The 27,667-nt window shown below is 42.8% G+C and overlaps 1 protein-coding gene across 2 annotated transcripts in view; it reads right to left on the reverse strand.

The window, feature by feature from the left end:
- Nucleotides 1-22,109: 22,109 nt before the first annotated feature.
- The window catches only part of SMIM29 (small integral membrane protein 29), a 119,413-nt gene continuing 113,855 nt past the window's right edge, over nt 22,110-27,667 (reverse strand). For both annotated transcript variants that reach the window (XM_075335876.1, XM_075335877.1), the window contains exon 5: nt 22,110-26,155. In XM_075335876.1, coding sequence (XP_075191991.1) covers nt 26,087-26,155 — 69 coding nt within the window. In that variant the 3' untranslated portion in view covers nt 22,110-26,086. The remainder of the gene's footprint in view (nt 26,156-27,667) is intronic.

Genomic DNA, 27,667 nt, shown 5'->3' on the forward strand with positions numbered 1-27,667 from the left:
ATAAGATTACCTGTGTGAGTAAATAATCAAAGTATAGATGTCATTGCATAATTATCTGTGTGTCTATATGTCAATCGCATTATATGATTCTAAGATGTGCATACAGGAATGTGTTAACTAGATAATCAAGCCAGAAAGAATGAACAATGAACAAAGAGCTATTTAGAATAATACTATACTATCTCTCGATAGAGAGATAGAGAGAGATATATCTCTCTATAGAGAGAGAGAGAGAGATATATCTCTCTATAGAGAGAGAGAGAGAGATATATCTCTCTATAGAGAGAGAGAGAGAGATATATCTCTCTATAGAGAGAGAGAGAGAGATATATCTCTCTATAGAGAGAGAGAGAGAGATATATCTCTCTATAGAGAGAGAGAGAGAGATATATCTCTCTATAGAGAGAGAGAGAGAAGATATATCTCTCTATAGAGAGAGAGAGAGAGATATATCTCTCTATAGAGAGAGAGAGAGAGATATATCTCTATAGAGAGAGAGAGAGAGATATATCTCTCTATAGAGAGAGAGAGAGAGATATATCTCTCTATAGAGAGAGAAGAGAGAGATATATCTCTCTATAGAGAGAGAGAGAGAGATATATTCTCTCTATAGAGAGAGAGAGAGAGATATATCTCTCTATAGAGAGAGAGAGAGAGATATATCTCTCTATAGAGAGAGAGAGAGAGATATATCTCTCTATAGAGAGAGAGAGAGAGATATATCTCTCTATAGAGAGAGAGAGAGATATATCTCTATATAGAGAGAGAGAGAGATATATCTCTCTATAGAGAGAGAGAGAGAGATATATCTCTCTATAGAGAGAGAGAGAGAGATATATCTCTCTATAGAGAGAGAGAGAGAGATATATCTCTCTATAGAGAGAGAGAGAGAGATATATCTCTCTATAGAGAGAGAGAGAGAGATATATCTCTCTATAGAGAGAGAGAGAGAGATATATCTCTCTATAGAGAGAGAGAGAGAGATATATCTCTCTATAGAGAGAGAGAGAGAGATATATCTCTCTATAGAGAGAGAGAGAGATATATCTCTCTATAGAGAGAGAGAGAGAGATATATCTCTCTATAGAGAGAGAGAGAGAGATATATCTCTCTATAGAGAGAGAGAGAGAGATATATCTCTCTATAGAGAGAGAGAGAGAGATATATCTCTCTATAGAGAGAGAGAGAGAGATATATCTTCTCTATAGAGAGAGAGAGAGAGATATATCTCTATTTAGAGAGAGAGAGAGAGATACATCTCTCTATAGAGAGAGAGAGAGATACATCTCTCTATAGAGAGAGAGAGAGATACATCTCTCTATAGAGAGAGAGAGAGAGATACATCTCTCTATAGAGAGAGAGAGATACATCTCTCTATAGAGAGAGAGAGATACATCTCTCTATAGAGAGAGAGAGAGATACATCTCTCTATAGAGAGAGAGAGAGATACATCTCTCTATAGAGAGAGAGAGAGATACATCTCTCTATAGAGAGAGAGAGAGATACATCTCTCTATAGAGAGAGAGAGAGATACATCTCTCTATAGAGAGAGAGAGAGATACATCTCTCTATAGAGAGAGAGAGAGATACATCTCTCTATAGAGAGAGAGAGATACATCTCTCTATAGAGAGAGAGAGATACATCTCTCTATAGAGAGAGAGAGATACATCTCTCTATAGAGAGGAGAGAGATACATCTCTCTATAGAGAGAGAGAGAGAGATACATCTCTCTATAGAGAGAGAGAGATACATCTCTCTCTATAGAGAGAGAGAGAGATATATCTCTCTATAGAGAGAGAGAGAGATATATCTCTCTATAGAGAGAGAGAGAGATATATCTCTCTATAGAGAGAGAGAGATATATCTCTCTATAGAGAGAGAGAGAGATATATCTCTCTATAGAGAGAGAGAGAGAGATATATCTCTCTATAGAGAGAGAGAGAGAGATATCTCTCTATAGAGAGAGAGAGAGATATCTCTCTATAGAGAGAGAGAGAGATATCTCTCTATAGAGAGAGAGAGAGAGATATCTCTCTATAGAGAGAGAGAGAGAGATATCTCTCTATAGAGAGAGAGAGAGATATCTCTCTATAGAGAGAGAGAGAGAGAGATATCTCTCTATAGAGAGAGAGAGAGAGAGATATCTCTCTATAGAGAGAGAGAGAGAGAGATATCTCTCTATAGAGAGAGAGAGAGAGATATCTCTATAGAGAGAGAGAGAGATATATCTCTATAGAGAGAGAGAGAGATATATCTCTCTATAGAGAGAGAGAGAGATATATATCTCTCTATAGAGAGAGAGAGAGAGATATATCTCTCTATAGAGAGAGAGAGATATCTCTCTAGAGAGAGAGAGATATCTCTCTATAGAGAGAGAGAGAGAGATATCTCTCTATAGAGAGAGAGAGAGATATCTCTCTATAGAGAGAGAGAGAGAGAGATATCTCTCTATAGAGAGAGAGAGAGAGAGATATCTCTCTATAGAGAGAGAGAGAGAGAGATATCTCTCTATAGAGAGAGAGAGAGAGATATCTCTCTATAGAGAGAGAGAGATATCTCTCTATAGAGAGAGAGAGAGAGATATCTCTCTATAGAGAGAGAGAGAGAGAGAGAGATATCTCTCTATAGAGAGAGAGAGAGAGATATCTCTATAGAGAGAGAGAGAGATATATCTCTCTATAGAGAGAGAGAGAGATATATCTCTCTATAGAGAGAGAGAGAGATATATATATCTCTCTATAGAGAGAGAGAGAGAGATATATATATCTCTCTATAGAGAGAGAGAGAGAGATATATCTCTCTATAGAGAGAGAGAGAGAGATATATCTCTCTATAGAGAGAGAGAGAGAGAGATATATCTCTCTATAGAGAGAGAGAGAGAGATATATCTCTCTATAGAGAGAGAGAGAGAGATATCTCTCTATAGAGAGAGAGAGAGATATCTCTCTATAGAGAGAGAGAGAGATATCTCTCTATAGAGAGAGAGAGAGATATCTCTCTATAGAGAGAGAGAGAGAGAGAGATATCTCTCTATAGAGAGAGAGAGAGATATCTCTCTATAGAGAGAGAGAGAGAGATATCTCTCTATAGAGAGAGAGAGAGAGAGATATCTCTCTATAGAGAGAGAGAGAGAGAGAGATATCTCTCTATAGAGAGAGAGAGAGAGAGAGATATCTCTCTATAGAGAGAGAGAGAGAGAGAGATATCTCTCTATAGAGAGAGAGAGAGAGAGAGATATCTCTCTATAGAGAGAGAGAGAGAGAGAGATATCTCTCTATAGAGAGAGAGAGAGAGAGAGATATCTCTCTATAGAGAGAGAGAGAGAGAGAGATATCTCTCTATAGAGAGAGAGAGAGAGCGATATCTCTCTATAGAGAGAGAGAGAGATATCTCTCTATAGAGAGAGAGAGAGAGAGATATCTCTCTATAGAGAGAGAGAGAGAGATATCTCTCTATAGAGAGAGAGAGAGATATCTCTCTATAGAGAGAGAGAGAGAGAGATATCTCTCTATAGAGAGAGAGAGAGAGAGAGATATCTCTCTATAGAGAGAGAGAGAGAGAGATATCTCTCTATAGAGAGAGAGAGAGAGATATCTCTCTATAGAGAGAGAGAGAGATATCTCTCTATAGAGAGAGAGAGAGAGATATATCTCTCTATAGAGAGAGAGAGAGAGATATATCTCTCTATAGAGAGAGAGAGAGAGAGATATATCTCTCTATAGAGAGAGAGAGAGAGATATATCTCTCTATAGAGAGAGAGAGAGAGATATATCTCTCTATAGAGAGAGAGAGAGAGAGATATATCTCTCTATAGAGAGAGAGAGAGAGAGATATATCTCTCTATAGAGAGAGAGAGAGAGAGATATATCTCTCTATAGAGAGAGAGAGAGAGATATATCTCTCTATAGAGAGAGAGAGAGAGATATATCTCTCTATAGAGAGAGAGAGAGAGAGATATATCTCTCTATAGAGAGAAGAGAGAGAGAGATATATCTCTCTATAGAGAGAGAGAGAGAGATATATCTCTCTATAGAGAGAGAGAGAGAGATATATCTCTCTATAGAGAGAGAGAGATATATATCTCTCTATAGAGAGAGAGAGATATATATCTCTCTATAGAGAGAGAGAGATATATATCTCTCTATAGAGAGAGAGAGATATATATCTCTCTATAGAGAGAGAGAGATATATATCTCTCTATAGAGAGAGAGAGATATATATCTCTCTATAGAGAGAGAGATATATATCTCTCTATAGAGAGAGAGATATATATCTCTCTATAGAGAGAGAGAGATATATATCTCTCTATAGAGAGAGAGAGATATATATCTCTCTATAGAGAGAGAGATATATATCTCGAGAGAGAGAGAGAGAGAGATATCTCTCTATAGAGAGAGAGAGAGAGAGATATCTCTCTATAGAGAGAGAGAGATATATATCTCTCTATAGAGAGAGAGATATATATCTCTCTATAGAGAGAGAGATATATATCTCTCTATAGAGAGAGAGATATATATCTCTCTATAGAGAGAGAGATATATATCTCTCTATAGAGAGAGAGATATATATCTCTCTATAGAGAGAGAGAGATATATCTCTCTATAGAGAGAGAGAGATATATCTCTCTATAGAGAGAGAGATATATCTCTCTATAGAGAGAGAGAGAGAGAGATATATCTCTCTATAGAGAGAGAGAGAGAGAGATATATCTCTCTATAGAGAGAGCGAGAGAGAGATATATCTCTCTATAGAGAGAGAGAGAGAGATATATCTCTCTATAGAGAGAGAGAGAGAGAGAGATATATCTCTCTATAGAGAGAGAGAGAGAGATATATCTCTCTATAGAGAGAGAGAGAGAGAGATATATCTCTCTATAGAGAGAGAGAGATATATATCTCTCTATAGAGAGAGAGAGATATATATCTCTCTATAGAGAGAGAGAGATATATATCTCTCTATAGAGAGAAGAGAGATATATATCTCTCTATAGAGAGAGAGAGATATATATCTCTCTATAGAGAGAGAGATATAATATCTCTCTATAGAGAGAGAGAGATATATATCTCTCTATAGAGAGAGAGAGATATATATCTCTCTATAGAGAGAGAGATATATATCTCTCTATAGAGAGAGAGATATATATCTCTCTATAGAGAGAGAGATATATCTCTCTATAGAAGAGAGATATATATCTCTCTATAGAGAGAGAGATATATATCTCTCTATAGAGAGAGAGAGAGATATCTCTCTATAGAGAGAGAGAGATATATCTCTCTATAGAGAGAGAGAGATATATCTCTCTATAGAGAGAGAGAGATATATCTCTCTCTATTAGAGAGAGAGAGATATATCTCTCTATAGAGAGAAGAGAGATATATCTCTCTATAGAGAGAGAGAGATATATCTCTCTATAGAGAGAGAGATATATCTCTCTAGAGGAGAGATATACTCTCCCTCTATAGAGATAGATATATCTCTCCCTCTATAGAGATAGATATATCTCTCCCTCTATAGAGATAGATATCTCTCCCTCTATAGAGATAGATATCTCTCCCTCTATAGAGATAGATATCTCTCCCTCTATAGAGATAGATATCTCTCCCTCTATAGAGATAGATATCTCTCCCTCTATAGAGATAGATATCTCTCCCTCTATAGAGATAGATATCTATCCCTCTATAGAGATAGATATCTATCCCTCTATAGAGATAGATATCTATCCCTCTATAGAGATAGATATCTATCCCTCTATAGAGATAGATATCTATCCCTCTATAGAGATAGATATCTATCCCTCTATAGAGATAGATATCTATCCCTCTATAGAGATAGATATCTATCCCTCTATAGAGATAGATATCTATCCCCTCTATAGAGATAGATATCTATCCCTCTATAGAGATAGATATCTATCCCTCTATAGAGATAGATATCTATCCCTCTATAGAGTAGATTCTATCCCTCTATAGAGATAGATATCTATCCATCTCTATATAGATATCTATCCATCTCTATATAGATATCTATCCATCTCTATATATCTATATAGCTATATATCTATATATCTATATATCTATATAGCTATATCTATATATATATATATATATATATATATTACACACATATATACACAAACACACACCGCCAAAAGTGTTAGCACCCTTGAAGTTGTTCCAGATGAAGTATTTTCCTCAAAAAATTACATTAGAGACATCACTAGGGGGTGCACAGACAGCACTGGGTGGCACGGACAGCAATTGTGGAGCACAGACATCACTAGGGGGTAAACATCACTGGGGGGGTACACAGCATTAGAGGGAACACAACACTGTGGGGGACAGGGTGCTGCACACAGCACTGTGGGGGGGGCTGCACACAGCACCAGAGGGTGGACTCCAGGCACACAGCAGGTCCTGACCACATCTGTAAGCACTGATGGGGAATCTGCCCGGTGGCCGCAGAAAACCTCATTGCAGGCCCGCGGTTCCAACCCCTGAGCTAAAGCAAGTCAGGGGCGCCATGCACCACCCATGGTGATGTTCAGCTCACCGAGCACCTACCTTTCCTAGCAGGATGCCGCGTCCTCGCCACCTCCGCGTTGCCTGCAGCAGCACTGTGATGAGGCACAGAGTGATGACTTCATCCCAGTGCTGTGTGATGACACGCCGCCTCCCTGTTCTGCTCCTCTGCCTCACTTTCAGCCACATGTCTAATTTGCATGCGATGCCCTAGAAGGGCTTCGCCTGCAATTTAGCAGTGTGTGCAGTGGCTGAAATGACACCGCTGGGCCCCTCTGCTGCGGCTGTGACTAGGGCCCAGTGAAGAGGGGATGCCTGGCCTGCCCGGGGCTTAACAAATCTAAGTAATTACCCCGGGCCTATCCGGGCCCCTCTCTTCACCGGGCCTGGTAGACCACGCACAGTAGTAACGCCCTGATGGCGGCCCTGTCCCTGGGTGCTACAAACCTTTTTTCCTGGCGTCACGAACAGGATGGAACTGGACCCAGTCAAACCGGGTGACGTGTGCCTTAAAAACTGTGTTTTATGGACTGTACTTTGTTGCTTGAAAAACTGCTACACAGGCGGACCTGCAATTGCCGATGATGTTGTAGAAACAGTTTCCAGAGACACTGGTGTCACCACCATCTGGTGGTCGAAAGCTAGATTGCACCAAAGATAGAATTATCCATATTGATGTCAAGATACTCACAGCGGTCCAATTCCTACATGTATTAAAACAGATTAAATAAATATGTGACTCCCCTGGACTATCAGGTCGTCACGGGGTATTGTACAATCTGCCCTCCCGTGCAATATCCACCTCCTTCTTGGTTATGGGTCCCCAACTACATGGTGTTGCCTACAACAGCTAATAAAAATCCTAGTTACACTCTGCACCACACCCACCAGACATACCAGTGGACGGCCTGAGTGGAATAGGGTCACCCACTTAGGGGTTGGTTAGGGGAGGTCAGGCGTGTCAGGAGGAGAAGGATAGAAGTGTGTTGGAAGTGAAGGAGAGAGGAGGTCAGGAGCAGGGCTCCTAGGAAGCTATCTAGGTGGCAGACGGTGGTCTGGGCCTAGAGGAGCTGGACCCCCGGTCGCAGGGGATCATGGCAAGGGGCACGAAACTGTCGAGGACGACAGCCGACAGCCTTGCACCATCACTGGGCTGGGACCAGGGCACGACGGGGTACGTGGACCATAGGTCAGGGAGTAGCTTCAGGCAACCTGACAATTTACCAGACCAAGCTGCAGTACCACATACACACCATGAGGGAGGGGTACTGGGTATAGAAGAACTATGGCATATATACTGTAATCCCTTTATTAATCAGTCTGGGCTCACACCAGCTGGCAATGCTGCAAATAATTTTGTTGGAAAATTTGTAAGATAAATCCACACCGAATCATGATATTCTACAGAATATTCTGCTGCTCCCTGCTCTGCTGCCCTAGACTGACCAGTGTCTCCCCAGGGTTTGACATTCTGCACATTGACCGGCCGGATCTCCAAAGTGTGTAATATATGCTATCAGGATTTCATTTGCCAATTTGAGTGGTCGTGTGATCGCTCACAAGTAATTTGCAGACTCTGTTTCTTCTGCAGAATGACGTCTCCTTCTGCTTCTCTCATTGTTATAATTTTCAATTTGAGAGAAACAGGAGGAGACGTCATTCGGTAGATGACCACACATTGCAAATCGCATGTGAGCAATCAGATGACAACTACTCAAATCGGCAAGTGAAATCCTAACAGAGCGCATATTACACGTGTACCTTTAGGATATGGCAGGTTAATATTGAGAATTACATTACATACTATACGTGACAGGTACAGGGCATATGTAGGTGTATAATAAATATATATGTATCTATTACATCCTACACATGCTCTGCACCCACTCTGACCGCAGCTGCAGGGTCCACTGGCATCACGTCACAGGCTCCCCCTGATGTCATTACACCTATCTGGGACCCACAGCTGCAGAGAAAGGGCGAAAAAGGGAGCCATTGACCATCCGCTCCTCAATGGTGTTCAACCATGCATCCGAGGAAATAGCAATGGCCACCATAACCAACACGCCCAGTTGTTTTGCTACTGCATAAATTACACCATTAAATCCTACAAAAATTGCGCTACACAACATATAAGAATTTAAATTTTATTATTACAAAAATTAACAATTAGTATCAGTAAGTGGACATGAAGTCAGCAGAGAATATACGACAAAAGACATTTGTTTCACAATAGTATAACAAAAATTATGTTATATACCAAGATAGACCAATTGCTAATGTACAATCCCCAATACATAAACCGATGTGGTTCCAAATAACACACCATAAATAGATGTTTAATAAGCAGGCAATGTGTATAATTAAACACCTGATAGTAAAGCAATAATTATCTCCATCAAAGGAGATTAAACAGTAAAACACTTAGCCCTGCACAACCAAATAGCTGGGGAACCACATAGATCCAATAAGGGGATAAACAAGTGAACAAAGCAAATAGACACTAATACGTTAAGCCATCAAAGTACATAGTATGTAATTACCCAAGGAAACAAAGGTCTTGTCTGGAAACTCCTACGCGCGTTTCGACGAGCAGTCTTTTTCCGGGAGAAAGTATACTTTCTCCCTGGAAAAAGACTGCTCGTCGAAACGCGCGTAGGAGTTTCCAGACAAGACCTTTGTTTCCTTGGGTAATTACATACTATGTACTTTGATGGCTTAACGTATTAGTGTCTATTTGCTTTGTTCACTTGTTTATCCCCTTATTGGATCTATGTGGTTCCCCAGCTATTTGGTTGTGCAGGGCTAAGTGTTTTACTGTTTAATCTCCTTTGATGGAGATAATTATTGCTTTACTATCAGGTGTTTAATTATACACATTGCCTGCTTATTAAACATCTATTTATGGTGTGTTATTTGGAACCACATCGGTTTATGTATTGGGGATTGTACATTAGCAATTGGTCTATCTTGGTATATAACATAATTTTTGTTATACTATTGTGAAACAAATGTCTTTTGTCGTATATTCTCTGCTGACTTCATGTCCACTTACTGATACTAATTGTTAATTTTTGTAATAATAAAATTTAAATTCTTATATGTTGTGTAGCGCAATTTTTGTAGGATTTAGTGCTAGTATTGCGCTGACATAAGGTCATAATTATTGAGGTTTCCCGCCCGGTTTGTGACCTTACATTTAGCAAGATGTTTGCTCTAGTATAAATTACACCATATACATGACACCAGGCCACCATCAGGGCATTACAACTGTGACTCCTGTAGGAGCCCCATGAGCAGAAGCCAGGAGGGGGTCCCAGCCGCTGACAGCCCAGGCCTTTCCCCTTTCATCCCTCTGCTCACCGGGCTCCAGGAGGTGGGCCCGCCATCAGGGCAATGAGGGGGGGCCACAGTCGCTCATAGAGAGCTGCTCTGCACTGATCTATGTGATCGGTGCAGAGCACGACAGGAAATGTACTGGAGCAGAGGTGAAGGACCTGTCAGATCATCCGACTAATGATGTGCCTCATCACATGACCGGTGAAATGGCAGGTCCTGTTCAGCTGCTGCAGCCTCCATGCAGGTCCCCGTGGTTTCTCTCCTGCTCTGCACCGATCAGGAACTGCAAGATGAGGTAATGTATAGTGTATGTAACTGTAAAAGTCTGTCTCTGTCTGGATGTCTCCGTCTCGCTTTCCCTGTCAGGTTGTCTCATTCCCTGTAAGTCTCTGTCTCTTATTCCCTGTCAGTTTGTCTCTCTCATTCCCCATCAGTCTGTCTCTCATTCCCTGTCTCTCTCATTCCCTGTCGGAGTCTCTCTCTCATTCCTTGTCAGTCTGTCTCTGTCTCCCCACAGACATCTTATTACCTCACACATAAGCTTCTGATACTAAAGACCCCATCACATGCAGCGATATCGCTTATGAACATACCCACCCCCGTCGTTTGTTTGTCATGGGCAAAATTGCTGCCCGTGACGCACAATATCGTTCAGAGCCGTCACACAGACTTACCTGCCTAGCGACGTCGCTGTTGCTGGCGAACCGCCTCCTTTCTAAGTTGCCGGTTCGTGCGGCGTCACAGTGGCGTCACTAAGCGTCCGCCCAATAGAAGTGGAGGGACAGAGATGAGCGGCCGTAACATGCCGCCCACCTCCTTCTTTCCTCATTGCCGGCGGCCGCAGGTAAGCTGTAGTTAGTCGTTCCCGAGGTGTCACACATAGCGATGTGTGCTGCCTCAGGAATGACGAACAACCTGCGTCCTCAACAATCAATGATTTTTTGAAAATGAACGACGTGTCAACGATCAACGATAAGGTGAGTATTTTTGATAGTTAACGGACGTTCATTGGTGTCACACGCTACGATGTCGCCAACAATGCCGGATGTGCGTCATGGAATCCGTGACCGCGGCGATATATCGTTAGATACGTCATTGCGTGTGACGGGGCCTTAAGAATGTCCTTTGTTGCCTATAGCAACCAATCACAGCTTCTATTAATGACCTGTAGCTCCCGGTGCCATTAAATTTAATGTAAGGAGGTTTTTTTAGCGAATAACTAAAGCATGGGGTTACATTTTCTCCTCAAAACAGTCTCCAACGTTCCTGAGTCACATGAGGCGTCTGTGCAAAATATTGTGATTGTAAATAAGATGGTACGGATTCCTTTGGCGGACATACACACACACACACACCAAAAGTTTGGTCACACCTCATTCAAAGAGTTTTCTTTATTGTCATGACTCTGAAAATTGTAGATTCACATTGAAGGCATCAAAACTATGAATTAACACATGTGGAATGAAATACTTAAAAACGTGTGAAACAACTGAAAATAATTTACTTGTGCAGATTTGGCAGGCTATGTCTAAGACTAAAGGCTACTTTACACACTGCGATATCGGTCCCGATATCGCAAGTGTGGGTACCCGCCCCCATCTGTTGCGCGACACGGGCAAATCGCTGCCCGTGTCGCACAACAGCCGTCACACATACTTACCTGTCCGGCGACGTCGCTGTGACGGGCGAACCGCCTCCTTTCTAAGGGGGCGGTCCGTGCGGCGTCACAGCGACGTCACTGAACCGCTGCCCAATAGCAGCGGAGGGGCGGAGCTGAGCAGGACGTAACATCCCGCCCACCTCCTTCCTTCCGCATAGCGGCCGAGAGGCAGGTAAGGAGAGGTTCCTCGTTCCTGCGGTGTCACACGGAGCGATGTGTGCTGCCGCAGGAACGAGGAACAACTTCGTTACTGCTGCAGTAACGATTTTTAAGAATGGACCCCCATGTCGCCAATTAGCGATTTTGCATGTTTTTGCAACAATGCAAAATCGCTCATCGGTGTCACACGCAACGGCATCGCTAATGCGGCCGGATGTGCGTCACAAATTCCGTGACCCCATCGACTCCGCATTAGCGATGTCGCAGCGTGTAAAGCCCGCTTTAGAACCTTTTTTAGGTGTGAAAGTCATCAGACATTGTTTAATACTTCGTGGACGTCCATCCAGCCTAGTGTTGGTTTTAACCTTATGGAATAAAATTGGTTTTTAACCTTATTTCTTGGACGTGATGATGGAAAGATTTTTTTTCTATTGCCGAAGAATGGATGGATGGATAGATGGATAGGCAAAACTAATTTGTATTTGGTCCTGCTAATAAAGCTTATTTGATTTGATATAGATACATAATAAGTAGATAGATAATAGATAGATATACATAAACAGACAGCCAGAATGGATGTACAGACAGACAGGTAGATATTGCACAGTATACAGGACACACAAGTTATACATCACGCACCCAGACAGCACATAATACATTACAGATATGATACACACAGCATGTTATACTCACATACAGTTACTTCCTGGGCTCCAGGATTTCAGCGAGGCTTCAGCAGCATCTCTGGTAAAGATGGGAAAAGAGAGGCAGCCGAGCCCATAGAAGGGGAGGGCGCCCCCTGCTATACACTGCAGAGTGGGAGTAGACCAGACACAGGGCAGAGGAGGAGGGAGGGCGTTCCCTGCTGGAGCCTGTGCAGAAGGGAGGAGACCAGACATAGGGCACAGAGGAGGGGAGGCATTCACTGATGAAGCCTGTGCAGAGGGGAGAAGACCAGACACCGGGCACAGAGGAGGGGGGGGGGGCGTTCCCTACTGGGCCTGTACAGAGGGGAGGAGACCAGACACGGCACAGAGGAGGGGGGCGTTCCCTGCTGCAGGCTGAGCAGAGGTGAGGAGACCAGACACAGGGCACAGAGGGGGGGGGGCGTTTGTGGCACCCCAGGGTTCATATGCCACAGTAACAACACAAAGGGTTAACTCCCCACATAACACCAAGACCTCCAGGCCAGAAAGGGGAGACCAAACTGCTCCCATATATATTCTGGTATGGAGTGTAAGTGGTCAGTTCAGTTCAGTTTCTGGGAGGACTGAGAAAGAAGGATCTGTTGGTTGGAGCTGAGACAAGATCACCACAGGGTCTGCTGACCAATTCCAGGCCAAAAGCCAAAGGTCTGAGGAGAGGAGACAGATAAAAACAGAGGAACATACCTGGGAGAAAGAGTATTGCTGAACTCACCCCAGTGGAGTGCACAAAACGGATACCGGATTCGAGGCTGTGCAGCTTACATATTGTACAGTTAACACTGGAGAAGTGAAAATTCCACATTCTTCATCTGTACCACAAACACAGCAACACAGCAGCATTCAGGAACAATACAAGTAAGGACTCAAGTTGCCTGTCAGGTCGGTAGCCGGGAGGGGAACAAGGCCGGCAGCCTAGTTTATACAGCAGCAGGGCAACACACGCACAGTGCAGATAAGGGAGCCAAAACGGCCCGGCTGGGTGGGAGAAACCCTGAACCCTGCATAGACTCCGTGGACATTACTCTGCTGAATGCTATCTTCAGTAAAGGCCAAAGAAACTGCAAAACCGTGAATCTGCTTGAATCTGAATCCCGCATAGACTATCACACCGCCCTGGGGAGAAGGCTCTACCCATGGGGAGCCATCCCATCTCAAGCTGCCATCCATTACCCCAGGGAGGTTCTGCAGCAGCGGTAGTCATCTCTGATCACATCCCATGGGTGGCGTCCTGTACATAACCCTCCTTCTATTGTAGAATCAGGGATCACAGACCGGGTCACGACACCGTGATCCCCTCCACAGAAGCAACCCCTTGGCCCCGTTCTGAGTACCCCCTTATCTCTGGCGACACACGTTCCCTGCTGGAGGCTGTGCAGAGGGGAGGAGACCAGACAGGGCATGGAGGAGGGGGGTGTTCCCTGCTGGAGTCTGTGCAGAGTGGAAGGAGACAGTATGTAGAGCTGAGAGCAGCGGAGGGCGTGCACCTAAGGAGCAGGAAAATGAAAGTGAATTGCTGCTCCCTGGGCGCCCCCTCTGCCATCTGCCTGCCGGCGCCTGTGCGATTGCACCAGTCGCACATAGATAAAGCCGGCTATGCCGGGGCATTCCCTCCTGCCCGTGGAGGGTTCTAACACCTGGCTGCCCCATTCCACCACCCCCGTGTACTCTCAACTGCAGCGGTGGTACTCCAATTACCACATCCCACGGGTGGCGTCATGAACTCTAACACAATCCCCTGTAAATACTCTTCATTTGAGTGGCCACATGACCCCCGGGTCCGGAGACCCCTCGAGCCATCGCGGATCCGGACAGCCCCGCTGCTGGCACGGGGGCTGCACACCTCAAAATTCCTGGCGTCACAAACAGGATACGAGCAGGACCCACTTACCTGGGTGACGTGCGCCTTAGAAGTCAAAACCGCGAGTCAAAAATCACGTTTCCCGCACTTTCCGCTATCTTCCGCCATCTATTGCTGCCAAAATGTCGTCTGCACAAAAGCGCACAAAGCCGAAGCCCCGCCCCTCGTCCTGAGAGTGAACCCGGAACCGGAAGTTCCCAGAGGGCCACAGCAGCGAAGAGTGCGGAGTGAAAACCGAGGGGGCGTGACGGCATGTAGCAGCGGAAGAGAAGCAGGGACGCCAGGACTCTGCCATAACGTTCCTGGACAGCGCAGAGCAAAGATGGCGGCGCGGAGCTGGTCACCGGAATGTGCTGTTCCCGAGACCACGACCTGGATTGAGGAAGAGATGGAGCAGCTTTGCAGAAGGATGCGGATGCAGTTCCTGTTTATACTGGATCACTGGAGGGAAGAGATGAGGAGCCTGGCAGTGGCTGCGCGAGCCCGCGAGATTGAAACCCCATGTGAAGTGAGGGTAAGCGGTTACCCAGTCCCTAATGATTGCCCTAATCCGGCCGGTACGGCTGAGAGATCCGGACCGCCCCCGCTCCCGGCAAATACTCCTGCCGGTTCCAGCACCACGCGGCATCCCAACGGCTGTTGGGGCCGCAAGAGTGCACTTGAAGCCTATGATACTCAGGGAGCCGAGGCCGGATGCTGACGCCACCTACTGGGAAAGGCATCAACAAAAGCTGTAGATGGAGATGACAACACGAGACCAGCGACGACAGGAGCTTGCTGCCCGCAACCGAGAAGAGAAAGAGCAGGTGAGGAGCGCTGCTTCCAGAGTCTGAGGGCCACGGTGCCGTGGTCTGGTGGATCGTTTTGATCCCGTGAAAGGATGGGGGTTCATCCGGGAGGCAGGCCTCACAGCCAGGGTGTTTGTGTCCCGACGGGATGTGGCACAGCACCTCCCCAGGGGACATCCCGTGCGAAATCTGGAGCCAGAGGATATGGTCACCTACACCCGACATTGTGGAGAGTGGGGCTGGTATGCCCTAGAGGTGACCAAGCATGTAATGTTGGAGGAAGAGTTTGTTCCGGCGTCAATGGTACGTAGTCGCAAGGAAGCGTGGCTACGGGACCCGGTAGTGTAAAATGTAACTGTACGTTGTTAGGTATCGCTGTTTCTTTTATTTTTCAAAGTTTGTAGTTTTTCATATAAAGAAAATGTTCGAAGATAAGTGTTTAATCAACAAGGTTTGAATGAACAGAGAAAAGTTACCTGATTAGCGAGAAGATTCTATAGTGTGTATACTCGTTACAATTATGCACCAACATTTATAGTAAATATGGACCATGGTCACAGGACTGGTTGTGACCAACACAGACTTGTGTATTGTAAATAGTTGCACCTCCTGTGCCAACCAGAATCGTCTTTTGCAACACCCGGGAATTTAACCTGGTCACAGACCCACAATAGGTATGCAGCGGGTCAGGTTGTTTGGGTGGCTGGTTGATGGGTGCCGGGACATTGGGACTTGACTGTCGCAGGAAGAGGCTGAAACGGAGCAGGTTGAGCCTCCGCTACTAATCTAACCGGTAGCGTTACACTGTTGGTTTAACAAACTGTAAAGTTACGTAACGTTTAAGTACCAAGCCTCCCTAATATGAGATGAACCTTTTTTGCAGTTTTGAAAAAAAAAATAAAACCTTTGATGTCTTGTAGCTCGAGGACGAGCTACGTTTAACCAAGGGGGAATGTGACGCCCCTGGACTATCAGGTCATCACAGGGTATTGTACAATCTGCCCTCCCGTGCAATATCCACCTCCTTCTTGGTTATGGGTCACCAACTACATGGTGTTGCCTACAACAGCTATTTTTTTTTTTTTAAATCAGATACTTTTTTATTAAAAAACAAACAGAATAATAAATCGGCATCCAAATTAAATTTATCTAGAACAGCTAATTAAAATCCTACGTACACTCTGCACCACACCAGAAAACATGAACAATAAAAGATCTTTAGAAATACCTTTTCTAAAGAACTCTTTATCTATGCTAGTGTATACAGGGACGGTTAGGCAGGGATTAGCAATATGCACCCAGAACTGCTCGTGATTCTGGGTGCATATTGGGCCTGACAGGTTCCCTTTCAATATTTGTATATTTTTTAATGCTGTCTGTTGTACAATATCTGTAATGTACAGTATGTTCTCTTATTGGTCCACCCATGTTAGTATCCCATTTATATGTATTTAATTGTTATAATACATGTGGAACTTGGACCGCTGTTAGTACCTTGACATTGATATGGATAATGCCATCTTTGGTGCAATCTAGCTTTCAACCACTAGATGGTGGTGACAGTGTCTCTGGAAACTTTGTTTCTACAACAACATCGGTAATTGCAGGTACGCATTCGTGTCGGTGTGGCCCTCCCCCAACCCCCCCACCCCTTCTGCACACCGTATCTCTATGCGCTGCGTCATCCGGGGTCATGGGCATCTCACATTATCGTACCCGAATCTGATGTGGTTCATGACAAAGCGGCTGAAGGGCGGTTCTGTTGCCATAAACGCTCATACGTCCAACACTGCATATTGTCTGCTGATTCCATTTGGACCTTTTCAACCTCCCCTCCCTATACATGACGTCCCCCCACTGACCAGGGCAGGCGCCGAAATGTGCGTCGGGTGGGCGCCGTTCCCCAGCTTTACACCGTGTACAGCGTGCACTTGCACGTTGGTAAGTTAACCGTTTATATTACTATCAATTACATGGTATAGGTGGTGTATAATGGTATCTATGTAGGGTTTAATGTAGGCCACAAGTTATCATTCTTCAATGTCTCTATCAATTATACAACCCCTGGCAAAAATTATGCAATCACCTAGCTGAGGGTGTTCATTCAGTTGTTTACTTTTGTTTAAAAAAAAAAAAACAAAACAAAAAAAACAGATCACAGACATGGCACAAAACTAAAGTCATTTCAAATGGCAACTTTCTGGCTTTAAGAAACACTAAAAAAATTCATGAAAACATAATGTGCTAGTCAGTAACAGTTATTTTTCAAGACAAAAAAAAAAAAGGGGGGGGGGAAATTATGGAATCACTCAATTGAGGAAAAAATTATGGAATCATGAAAAAACAAACAAAAGAAGACTCCAATATAATCACTAGTATTTTTTTGCACCACCTCTGGCTTTTATAACAGCTTGCAGTCTCTGATGTTGTGATTCAGTAACCGAGGAGGATCAAAAATGCAGAAACCCAAAAGGTAACCAGAGTGGCTGGAACCTTAACGAACTTTAGACCTAATCCTGACACACAACTAGAAGCAGCTGTGGGATGAGCCTACGATAACCTACTTGTCTCGACACAGCTGGAGAACTAAATATTCTTACAGATAGAAATATAAGAAAAGCTAATCTGCCTCAGAGCAATCTCCAAAGATATAGATAGCCCCCCACATGTAAAAACTACGGTGATATAGTAAAACACAATACAAAGCCAGAAAATAGATTTAGCAAAGATGAGGCCCAAACTATCTTTATAGGAAAGGATTGCAAAAGACTGCACTGTCTGCAGCCGTAAAAACCCTAATAAATCTCAGCACGCCTGATCTGGAAAGACCTGAGCCCACACAGGCTCTCCCCCACTATATCAGTACTCTGATGTTACTGGGATCCAAAAACCCTGATATAGATGAGGGACTGAATTTAATACCAAGCATGACAAAACACAATACATAGCAGAATCATGAAGCTAAGTATACAGACACTCCCAGCAGGGAATGATCCAATTCCACCAAGAACTCCACACAGGAAAAATAGGAATCAAGCATTAGTATCAAAACAGAAAAAAAAAAAAAAGGAGTTTAACTTTGACAAGTATTTGGATGACATGGAGCAGCAAAGTGTTGCCGCAAGGAAAAAGATTTCACTCCGTCTCCTATAGCAGCAGATTGACCAGATTTCACTAAAATCTTTCACTTGCTCTCAAAGAAATAGAAAAATTCAACCGTTCATCAAAACTGTGCATGAGGCAATTCCTTCATACCCGGAAATTGTTAGAGATGTTGCCCATGTGGTTATGGCTTTGCCTCCAACCCAAGTTAGTGTAGAGAGGTTGTTCTCTAGCCTTAAAATTATTAGGTCAGATTTGAGGTCATCTATGAAGGAGGAACTGATGAAAGCAATTCTATTTCTTAGAACAAATTCATAGACTGCACAAATGTTATTTAGTATATTTTTATTGAAAACTGTTTTTTGCCACTTACATAGTGTTCTAAAGTTGTATTCCAATAAATAATTTTATGTTCTAAATATCTTGATTATTGTATATAAAAATGATTAAAATGTCTAATGTTCACATTGCACTACAATACATTTTTCACTTAAATATAAGCAATATACTAAATGTTATTATTTAGTATGTTTTTGTTCAAAACTATTTTTCCACTTACATAGTCTTTTATATATAACACTATGTAATACACTAAGAAAGTGGAAACAATAAGCATAATGATAATGGGTGAAGAAAAACTCACCCGTCCCGTTCGTCGGCCACGGTTTTAAGGGAAAAGCTACGGTTCATGGGCGCCGTCATCTTGAATCCGAGTGCACATGCGTCCCCCAGTCACTTCCTGGTTGCTCTGCGCACGTCACCAGGGTCCCAGTGTCACTTCTGGACTTCGGTTCCTGTCTTCACTCCAGCGTGCTGCACAGCAGGGGGAAAAGCCTTCCAGCGGCCACCGTGAGTGCGCACATCTCCTGAGCGACGCAGGGCCGAGCTCCAGCTCAAGGCCCGCACCTCACCACCGCAGAGGCCCGAGACCGAAGGAGGGGGGTGCATCCAGGCCCGAACACCGGCTTCTGGTGAGTACCAGGCTTCCACACCGGGTCGGACTTGGGACAGCAATGGGTTATCCATACCAGAACAGGAAACCAAACTGATGCGGAGGAGAGGAACCGCCTTTTTATTAGTGGGCTTCCTGTCCTGATGTGGGCGGAACCTCTCAGGTGGTGCTGTCATGGGCGGAAGGGAAAAAAATAAAATAATGCATGGGATACCCTTTGTTTTGGATAACCAGCCAAGGTAAAGTTGACAGCTGAGGGTCTAAGCCCACCATTGTCTGTTTTACCCGCGCTGGTTATCAAAAGATAGGCGGGAGCCAAAGTCCTTTTTAAAGCTTTATTGTTCACAGAAGCAAACAGGCAACGTTAACATGCAGGTAAGCTTGTTGATTTGTTGAAAGGCTTCAGCCAACTTTATTAACATACGAACAGTACCCAAATTCCAAACGTGAACACAACTTTTTTTTTTTTTTAAATTAAAGTTCACGTTTGGGTCCAGTATGAACCCCTGACTTTACCGTTCGGGTTCGCTCATCCCTAGTTGTTAAAGGGAATCTCGCACCAGATTTTTGCTACACCATCTGAGAGCAGCATAACGTAGAGACAGAGACCCTGATTCCAGCAATGTGTCACTTACTGAGCTGTTTGCCGTCATTTTGATAAATGTTTTCTCTGCTGCAGATCTAGCAGTTATACAGAGCTCATAAATGGACTACCTGGCAGCATGCCAATTAGTCCTAGAATGATAAAAATCACTGTTTAATCAGCAGTAGATTATCAAACCTACACTGAGCAGCCCAGTAAGTGAAACACCGCTGGAATCAGGATCTCTGTCGCTATGTTATGTTGCTCTCAGATTAGGTAGCAAAAACCTGGTGACATACTCCTTTTAACAAGTCGTCATCATCAGACTGCAGACCATACATGAACCACGGGACTGATGATATGCAGGCAGGATCAAACAAACATTTACATACAGGTACATAGATGACATCTTATCTCATTCAGTTGTTGCTTTCTTTTCATCTCCATCTTGTCTAGATGCCATGATGACTTTTCACATCCACAGCTCATTTCTGGAGATTCCCTCTTCTCTAGTCTTCTGCAGCACATACTGACACAATTTCATTAAACATAAGGAGCATAATTAAAATGGTTTCTGCCCAACTATATCTGTCCATACTACAACCTTAAGCTTCTCATGGTATATGGCCTTCACATGGTCTGCCATAGTGAGCCATAAATTGCCACACTGTCTGTCATTATTAGCTATAACCCCCATACTATCCACCCTTATAAACCATGGTCTTTATGACTGTTTCATCTCTCCACTGTTTTCCCTTACACTCCATCTCCACACTGTCCGACCCCCCCATGCTAACCTTTATCCATTGCGCCCCCATTTAACACTGCTCCCTCTCCATATGTACTCTGTGACCCCACTTCACCCTTTGCCCTCATACTGCAGTCTATAAAGTTTACCCCCCCTCCTCAATATCTACACAGTATAATGGTAATCACAGCAACCCAGTTTGATATCCAAGAAAAGCCCTCATTGTATAGTAGTGTCAAAACAGCCCAACCCCAGGCAGTAGGCTGGTTTTCCCAGTTCACAATACAGTATAATTGCCCCCACTGCCCATTATATACAGTCAATATGTCTCCCACAACACTTCTCAGTATATCCACCACATCCCTACCCTGTATGGTCCCCACAGCTCCCTATCCAGTACGGTGGCTAAACAGTCTCTCATTATATTAGCCATATTCCCTCATACAATTCCTCTCATGAGGTCCCCCACAGCCCCGAATATTATGCCCCTCATATGAAGTCCCCAGAGCCCCTCATAGCATGAATCCTCAAATGATGTCCCTACAACCCCTTATGTCAAGGCCCCTCATATGATCCCCACAGTCACTCCCATTATGTCCTCTTTTTTTATATCCCCCATTTCACAGCCACAATATATATGAAAAAAGAAAAAAAAAAAAAAAAAAGGTAAAGCTGATACTCACCTAATCCAGGCTCTGTGGACACCACAGCCAGAGTCTCCTCTTCAATCTTGCTGCCCAAAATCCTCTGAGTGTGCTGCCTTAGACAGGCCGTAGGCCAGAAGTAGCCTTTATTCAGCTGGTGTTCCCAACAGGGATGGGGCCAATTACAGTTCCCCTGCTTGTGTATTGAGTGGCACTCAAAATTCTCATCTCATATACAGGGAGGGGCAATGGCCGGGGTGCAGGCAGAGAGGGTCAAGTGGTGTCAGTGACTGACACTGCTCACTGTGAGTGCACTCCGGCCGTCAGTGTGCTGAATGCCTGCGGCAGGAGAATGGGGATGGTCGGCCACTGGCATTCAGCAATATCAGTTTTTTTTGTTTTTTTTTTTTTCTTTAAATTGCTCCTCCTTGGGGAGACAATAGATAGCGTCCTAGGCGAATGCCTACACTGCATACCCCTTTTCTGAGCCTGGTCTACGTCAATTATATTGCATAGCAGCACAAGTTAGGTAGTGAGCAACCCCTTTAATTTTGACAATAGCTCTGAAAGGAATGTAATGGTTTAGAACATGCTGAAATATTGCCGACTTGCCACAGATATATTTATTTTCCTTAAACTGACTGCAATATAAATTTCACATGTGTTTGATGTGATTTCCTACTCCAGATCTATGCAGGTTTGTTATCCACAGCTTAAGGGTGCCCTCACACGAGCGTATAACTCGCATGAGTATCGGACCGCATCACCCGGCGCGCCTAGCTTTTCTGCTGACAGGAGCAGCTCAGCTGCATGTATTTCTATGCGGCTGACATGCTCCTGTCCGGAGAGTGTGCGGCCGCACCGAGTGATGCGTTCCGATACTCATGCGAGTTATACGCTCGTGTGAGGGCACCCTTAGAGTGATGCCATAAGCTTCTAGAGAGCAATGATCTTCTTCCATAGCCAAACATATAAGCGATTCTGAAAATAAAGTGAAGCACCATGCCAGGACTCCAATCAGAGGTCCTAAGGAACTAGATTATCAATGTGTTTCTTGACAAAAAGCAAGCTTTACTTTTGCAATTCCTTTACATAAAAGACAAGTGATTTCACTTTCTTCATCATGTCCACAATATAAACCATTTTAGATCATTCATACATTTTATAAAATAAATTAAATATTTCCATAAGTAAAAAATATTATTATGTAAGCAGGGCAAATATATTGTATCCAACGCCACATTATTGATGGGTATCAGTCTCACCCTTAGGAGCGGCAGCTTTGCACTTTGAGGGTCTTTATTAAAGTTACAAGAGGTAAGATCTACACAACTCTGCAAGACAGTAATACCCCCTTGTCAGACTTAACCATTACTATCAAAGTTGCAAAAGGAATTTCAAATGTCTTCAAAAGCAATCCGCAAAAGGTGCAGATAAACTTTAGTTTCAGGATTGAAATAGGATTTTTTTTTTCTTAAGTTTCTATTCATGATGACAAAATATTGCAGGCTGGATGTTTTTCCACACATGGCTACAGGACAAAGATTTGCTTCATGTTTTTATATAAAAACATAGAACTGAAATTATAAAATATAATCTGGCAAAATGCCTGCCCAAGTTATAAGGCACTTGTAAATGTACCATCTTGCAAACCTGAATCAAGAAAAAGCTGATGAAAGGAAACAAAATGTGAACAAAGCCATTCGAAGTGTGGGCAGGAGGTCTAGGCACAAGTCAAAATTTGGGCACTGAACCTTTGGGAAATAGCATACACTTTAAATAGTGTGTCAACGTTGCATATTTACCCATAAAGTAAGCCTCATATTTTGGCATAATGTAGGACCCATTAGATACACATAGAGCCTGAATGATGAAGGGGTTTGACAAAATTCTCATGCAGAACAGCCACAAAATTGTGCAACTTTTGGCATTTTCACAGCAGTTTTGACCAACTCTGACAAAGTGGACAGACCGTGAGAGGAAAGAAGAGTTTGTGACACAGATCCTACTCCTCTCCCCCACTTGTGATAAGTAAATTCCAGCAGTATGCTCAGCCTGGCTATGTGTTACATGTTTTTTTTTTCCCTACATGACACTTCCTGCTAATATACTGGTCAATGCTGGGGGGGGGTGGAGTAAAGACAAAAAATGCACTAAATGTGGAAGAAGAGAACGGGGCAAATGCACAAGTGTGACTGATGTGACCGTGACTACACAGGTCCAGGTATTTAACAGCCGCTTACAAAATCAGAAGTTTACCACTTGCTAATATACATTATGAATTATATGACTGCAATTCATTGACAATTGCTATATATTAAGGGCACCTTTCAGCATGTGTGATATTATCCGAATTACTCCCATTATATTGCTGCTCTGCACCTGCCACTTTATATATACTACTTTTGCTAGTAATCATTTCTTAATTTGTGTACCAGCATTTATTTGTATACTTAAATAAATTAAATTAGACAGTCACCAGATTGCTATGCACCAAAGGCATGGTGTGTCAGATATTAGTATCAATTAACTTTATTAACTTTACTTTGAGCACTTGTCCCTTTACGCTACAATGTTTTGCCTTCTGCTGCTACATAGCTGACACCTTGTTACTATTAGTGTTGTCATACCATATCTGGGACAGGTATCAGCCTTTCACATTTCTCAGTTTATTATATTTTTGGCATTGCTAATATTTCTGTTGCCCTCTGGTGGCCATTCTGCAATTTACAAATACCGATTTGTGATTTTTGCAATAGGTATGCATTTTGTACAATTCTTTCATTGTACTTTTACACATGTACTAATGTTCAATTGTAGCCACCAATATCTAATTTTACATCATTTGTGATTTTGTAAGCTGCCGTTTCTTCCTGGACCTGTTGGGACCGGTCCCATCAGTCACACCTGTGCCTTTGCCCCGTTCCGTTCTTCCACATTAGGTTAGTGCACTTTTTCTTGACATGTTTGGGGTTTTTTTATCATTATTCTAATACAAATTTAGTTTTTATATCTCAATTTTATTACCTCGTTGGTTTGTTTAGTTATTCTCTCCTGGTTATTTACAGATTGGTCTTCTGCACAAGCCACAATTAGCCCTTGGTACTCAGTTTATATTTACCAATTTTTTTTTTTATGAGTGCTATGTTTACAGCAGTTGCCTTGTGTGCCTGAACCTCCCTTTGTCCTTTCTAACCCCATAGATGACTTTGCTAATGCTCCCTTCGTCTAAAGCCTTGTTTACACAGTGCATTCTTATCTGCTTTTTTTTGCGTTTTTGCTGCAGAAATTTGAGAAAATTGTTGTAACCTTTCTGCAGACATTCCCCAGCAAAACCTATGGGGAAAAAATAAATAAATAAAAAAATAATAATAATAATATAGCTGTGCGCACACTGCGTTTTTTTCTCAAAAACATTCTTTCTGCAGAATTTCTTAAGAAAAAGAATGTGCATGTCACTTCTTTTCTGCAGGTTCCTGCCTTTTTTTGACAGATAATGGTAAAAAAAGACGCAGGGACCAACCTGCGGAAAAAAACAAACCAAAACCGCATCAAAAACGCAGTAAAAACGCATGTGGTTTTTGGGTGCATTTTTTGACCGCAAGTGCATTAATCTTTCAGACTCAAGAAATTTCATGAGAAAAATCCTTTTTCTAGTGTGAACAGAGCCTTAGAAAAATAAGAATTTAAAACATTACAAGCCAATATCTACCCAAAAGACAAAAGTTAAAATAAAAGCTACATTTTATTGAGTGCTGCAGCCATTTTTCAACGAGGTGGGTGAAATGTCCTCTCTTGGCTCAATCCTTTGCTCACACAGCCCAACAAAAAAGCTGCAGCTTCTACTGATCAGTGTGAGATCTCATTAGCAACAGAAGAGGAGGTACACTTACCACCCAGCCTGAAAAACAAGTTCACCTCCATTTTTTGAAAGAAGCTTATGAATGCACTAAAAACTCATGATCTCTGACATCTCTGTGTAGCTGGGCTCAGCTGAGAAAATGTTTAAAAAGCCATGTTCGAATGGCTGCCATTTAAACTACATCAGCCTCATCAGGGCGAAGAACTGTTTAACAATGTATGGATTTTTTTTTTTTTATTGAAAAAGGTGGGGACCTCCTCCTTTAGACAGTGGTTACACATCCATAAAGCTATCCAGTGCCATAGAATAAGATACTGTTAAATAGAAGCAGGAAAAGTATCCTTCGAAATAAACTTTTATCCCATTACTGGACCAAAAGTAGACTGAACTCAGACCTGAAATGTAATCATATAAATGCAGCTCACGCTTTCATCCACACTCCTGCTTACTGCATATCTTAAATTTCTTTACTCTCTGTGATCCTTTTACTTTTGTCATCCAATCTATAACCCATTTCATTTTTTTATTTTCCAGTTTAGACCTTCTTTGGATATCATTTTTAATCAGCATTTTTTATTTGCTCTTGACTTAACTATTTCGGGCTGTACACTATATCTACAGTATATAATTGATAGTGTGCTAAACTGTCCAAATATATTGTATTTTGGATACCCTGTTCTTATGCTTGCAAAAATATTTAATTTTTGCCATTTTAATTGGTTTTAAATATTTAGTGGTGCGTTTTTTTGTTTGCTACATTTATGGTTCATTGCATTATATGAGTATTGGTGCTTTACACCAGTCACTTTTCTTTCCATTCATTCTACACTTCTCGTGTTATAGCGAATTTACCTTCTTCCTTTGGCAGGGATCTGTCCATATCCCTAGAGCACTCATGCAAATTTAGCATAGAGGATATTAAATAGGTTGTCCACATTTTGCCCCATATCAAATGGAGTATGCAGACAAGGATACTTTAAATTATATATTTACATACAAACGTCACACTGCATTATTATACAAATACATACATGAAGACATTAGATTTCCTTAAATAAAAAATTAATAAAATGGCTGCAAATAAAGAAATGCTGAGGGTCTCTGACGGGGGAGGATTCTGTGCTCTTCCAACCCATGTTCAGACTGCTTTCTCGGCAAACGATGGTTATGCGGTTACATCCCTTAATGATGCCCTTTTGTACTGATGGTATCCACTTGTCCAGCCATGTACAACCTGGAACAAAGATATTAACCAAAAAAATTAATTCATTTATTATTTTCTGGTTATTACTAATTTGTCCTCCTAATTGCAACTTTTCAAATACCTATTTTAGGCTTATTGCAGGATTGGACAAAGTGCGGGCCGTGGGCCACATCCGGCTCTCTAGCTGTTACAGGCCAGAACATGAACTGAGACAGCAGAGGGGCTGAAACCAGTGAACAACGTGCCACACCGTGCCCTCCCCACCGCCCGTTTGCAGCAACTGCTGCTTGCCACCCGATATCTGGGGCCAAAGCAAAGCACGGGGAGAATGGGAGCGAGGAGAGTATGTGGGGTTTTTTTTTTTTTATCCCCCCCCCCCCCCTCCGTGTGCATAGAATGTTTGCATGTATGTAGAAGACGGGGGAGGGGGGGTGTTAAACGTATATAGGATGCATATATATTATGCTATGTGGGAGGTCAAAGTATAAAGGAGACTGTGGGGGCTCATACTGTACATAGGCTATATAGGGGCTCATACCGTATATAGAAAGGCTATGGGGGCCATATGTATACTGTATATGGGGCGTGGGACGAATCCTTTATGTAGGGAACTACATGAGGACTCATGCTGTATATGGGGGCTATGTGAGATCTCATCCTGTTTGTAGGAAGAAGTCTTGGCGTTCACGCTGCATATAGGGGGCTGTGTGGAGGCTCATACTTAATGTAGGGGATTGTGTAGAGGCTCATTGTATTTAGGGGGGCTGTGTGGAGGTCATACTGTATGTAGGGGGCTGTGTGTGTGCTTATACTATGCACAAGTTACGTGGAGGTTCATACTGTATGTAAGGGGCAGTGTGGAAGCTCATACTGTATGTAGGGAGCTGTGTGGAGTCAAATACTGTATATAGGGGGATGTCAGCATACTTACCGTAGTTCTGCTCAACATTAAGTGATTTTATAATAATACAGTATTCATTAATATGAATATTGAGTAAAATTAACCACACCAGAAACCACACCAGTACCTGTCTATCATGTGGCCCCTCAGGAAAATTGCCCACCCTTGGCCTATTGCATACAACTGTCATTCCTGAGGCATAAACCCCACAAGCCCATATACAGAGTTGCAATTTCCCCACCGCAGAAAGATAATGACACAATTAAGTTCTGTCAGTTGTCATGATATTTAAAGAATTTGGTCCAAATCTTAAAGAGAGTCTAATTATCAATGACAATAATATCCAATATAGAACAAGAGGGTTTGGGGGGGTTTTTGTCTACGAAAATTTCAGCTTCATTCCCAAATGCACAGTGAACATCAGAGGGTAATTGAAACAGCATAGTGTGTAGGAAGCAAACAATGTGACAGCACTACAAAAAGAGAGACAGAGCCTGGGACAACGCTGGGGGGGGGGGGGGGGGGGGGGGGGGAGAGAGAGTTTATACAGTGATGAGGTGGCAGGACACTACTCAACTCTGGTGGATTCTGTATTGTCCAGTCTTCAGACGCTCTACTAAGGACCAGTGGGAGTAAGGGTA

The sequence above is a fragment of the Anomaloglossus baeobatrachus genome, chromosome 2, assembly GCF_048569485.1.
Source record: "Anomaloglossus baeobatrachus isolate aAnoBae1 chromosome 2, aAnoBae1.hap1, whole genome shotgun sequence".
In the NCBI taxonomy this organism is placed as follows: domain Eukaryota; kingdom Metazoa; phylum Chordata; class Amphibia; order Anura; family Aromobatidae; genus Anomaloglossus; species Anomaloglossus baeobatrachus.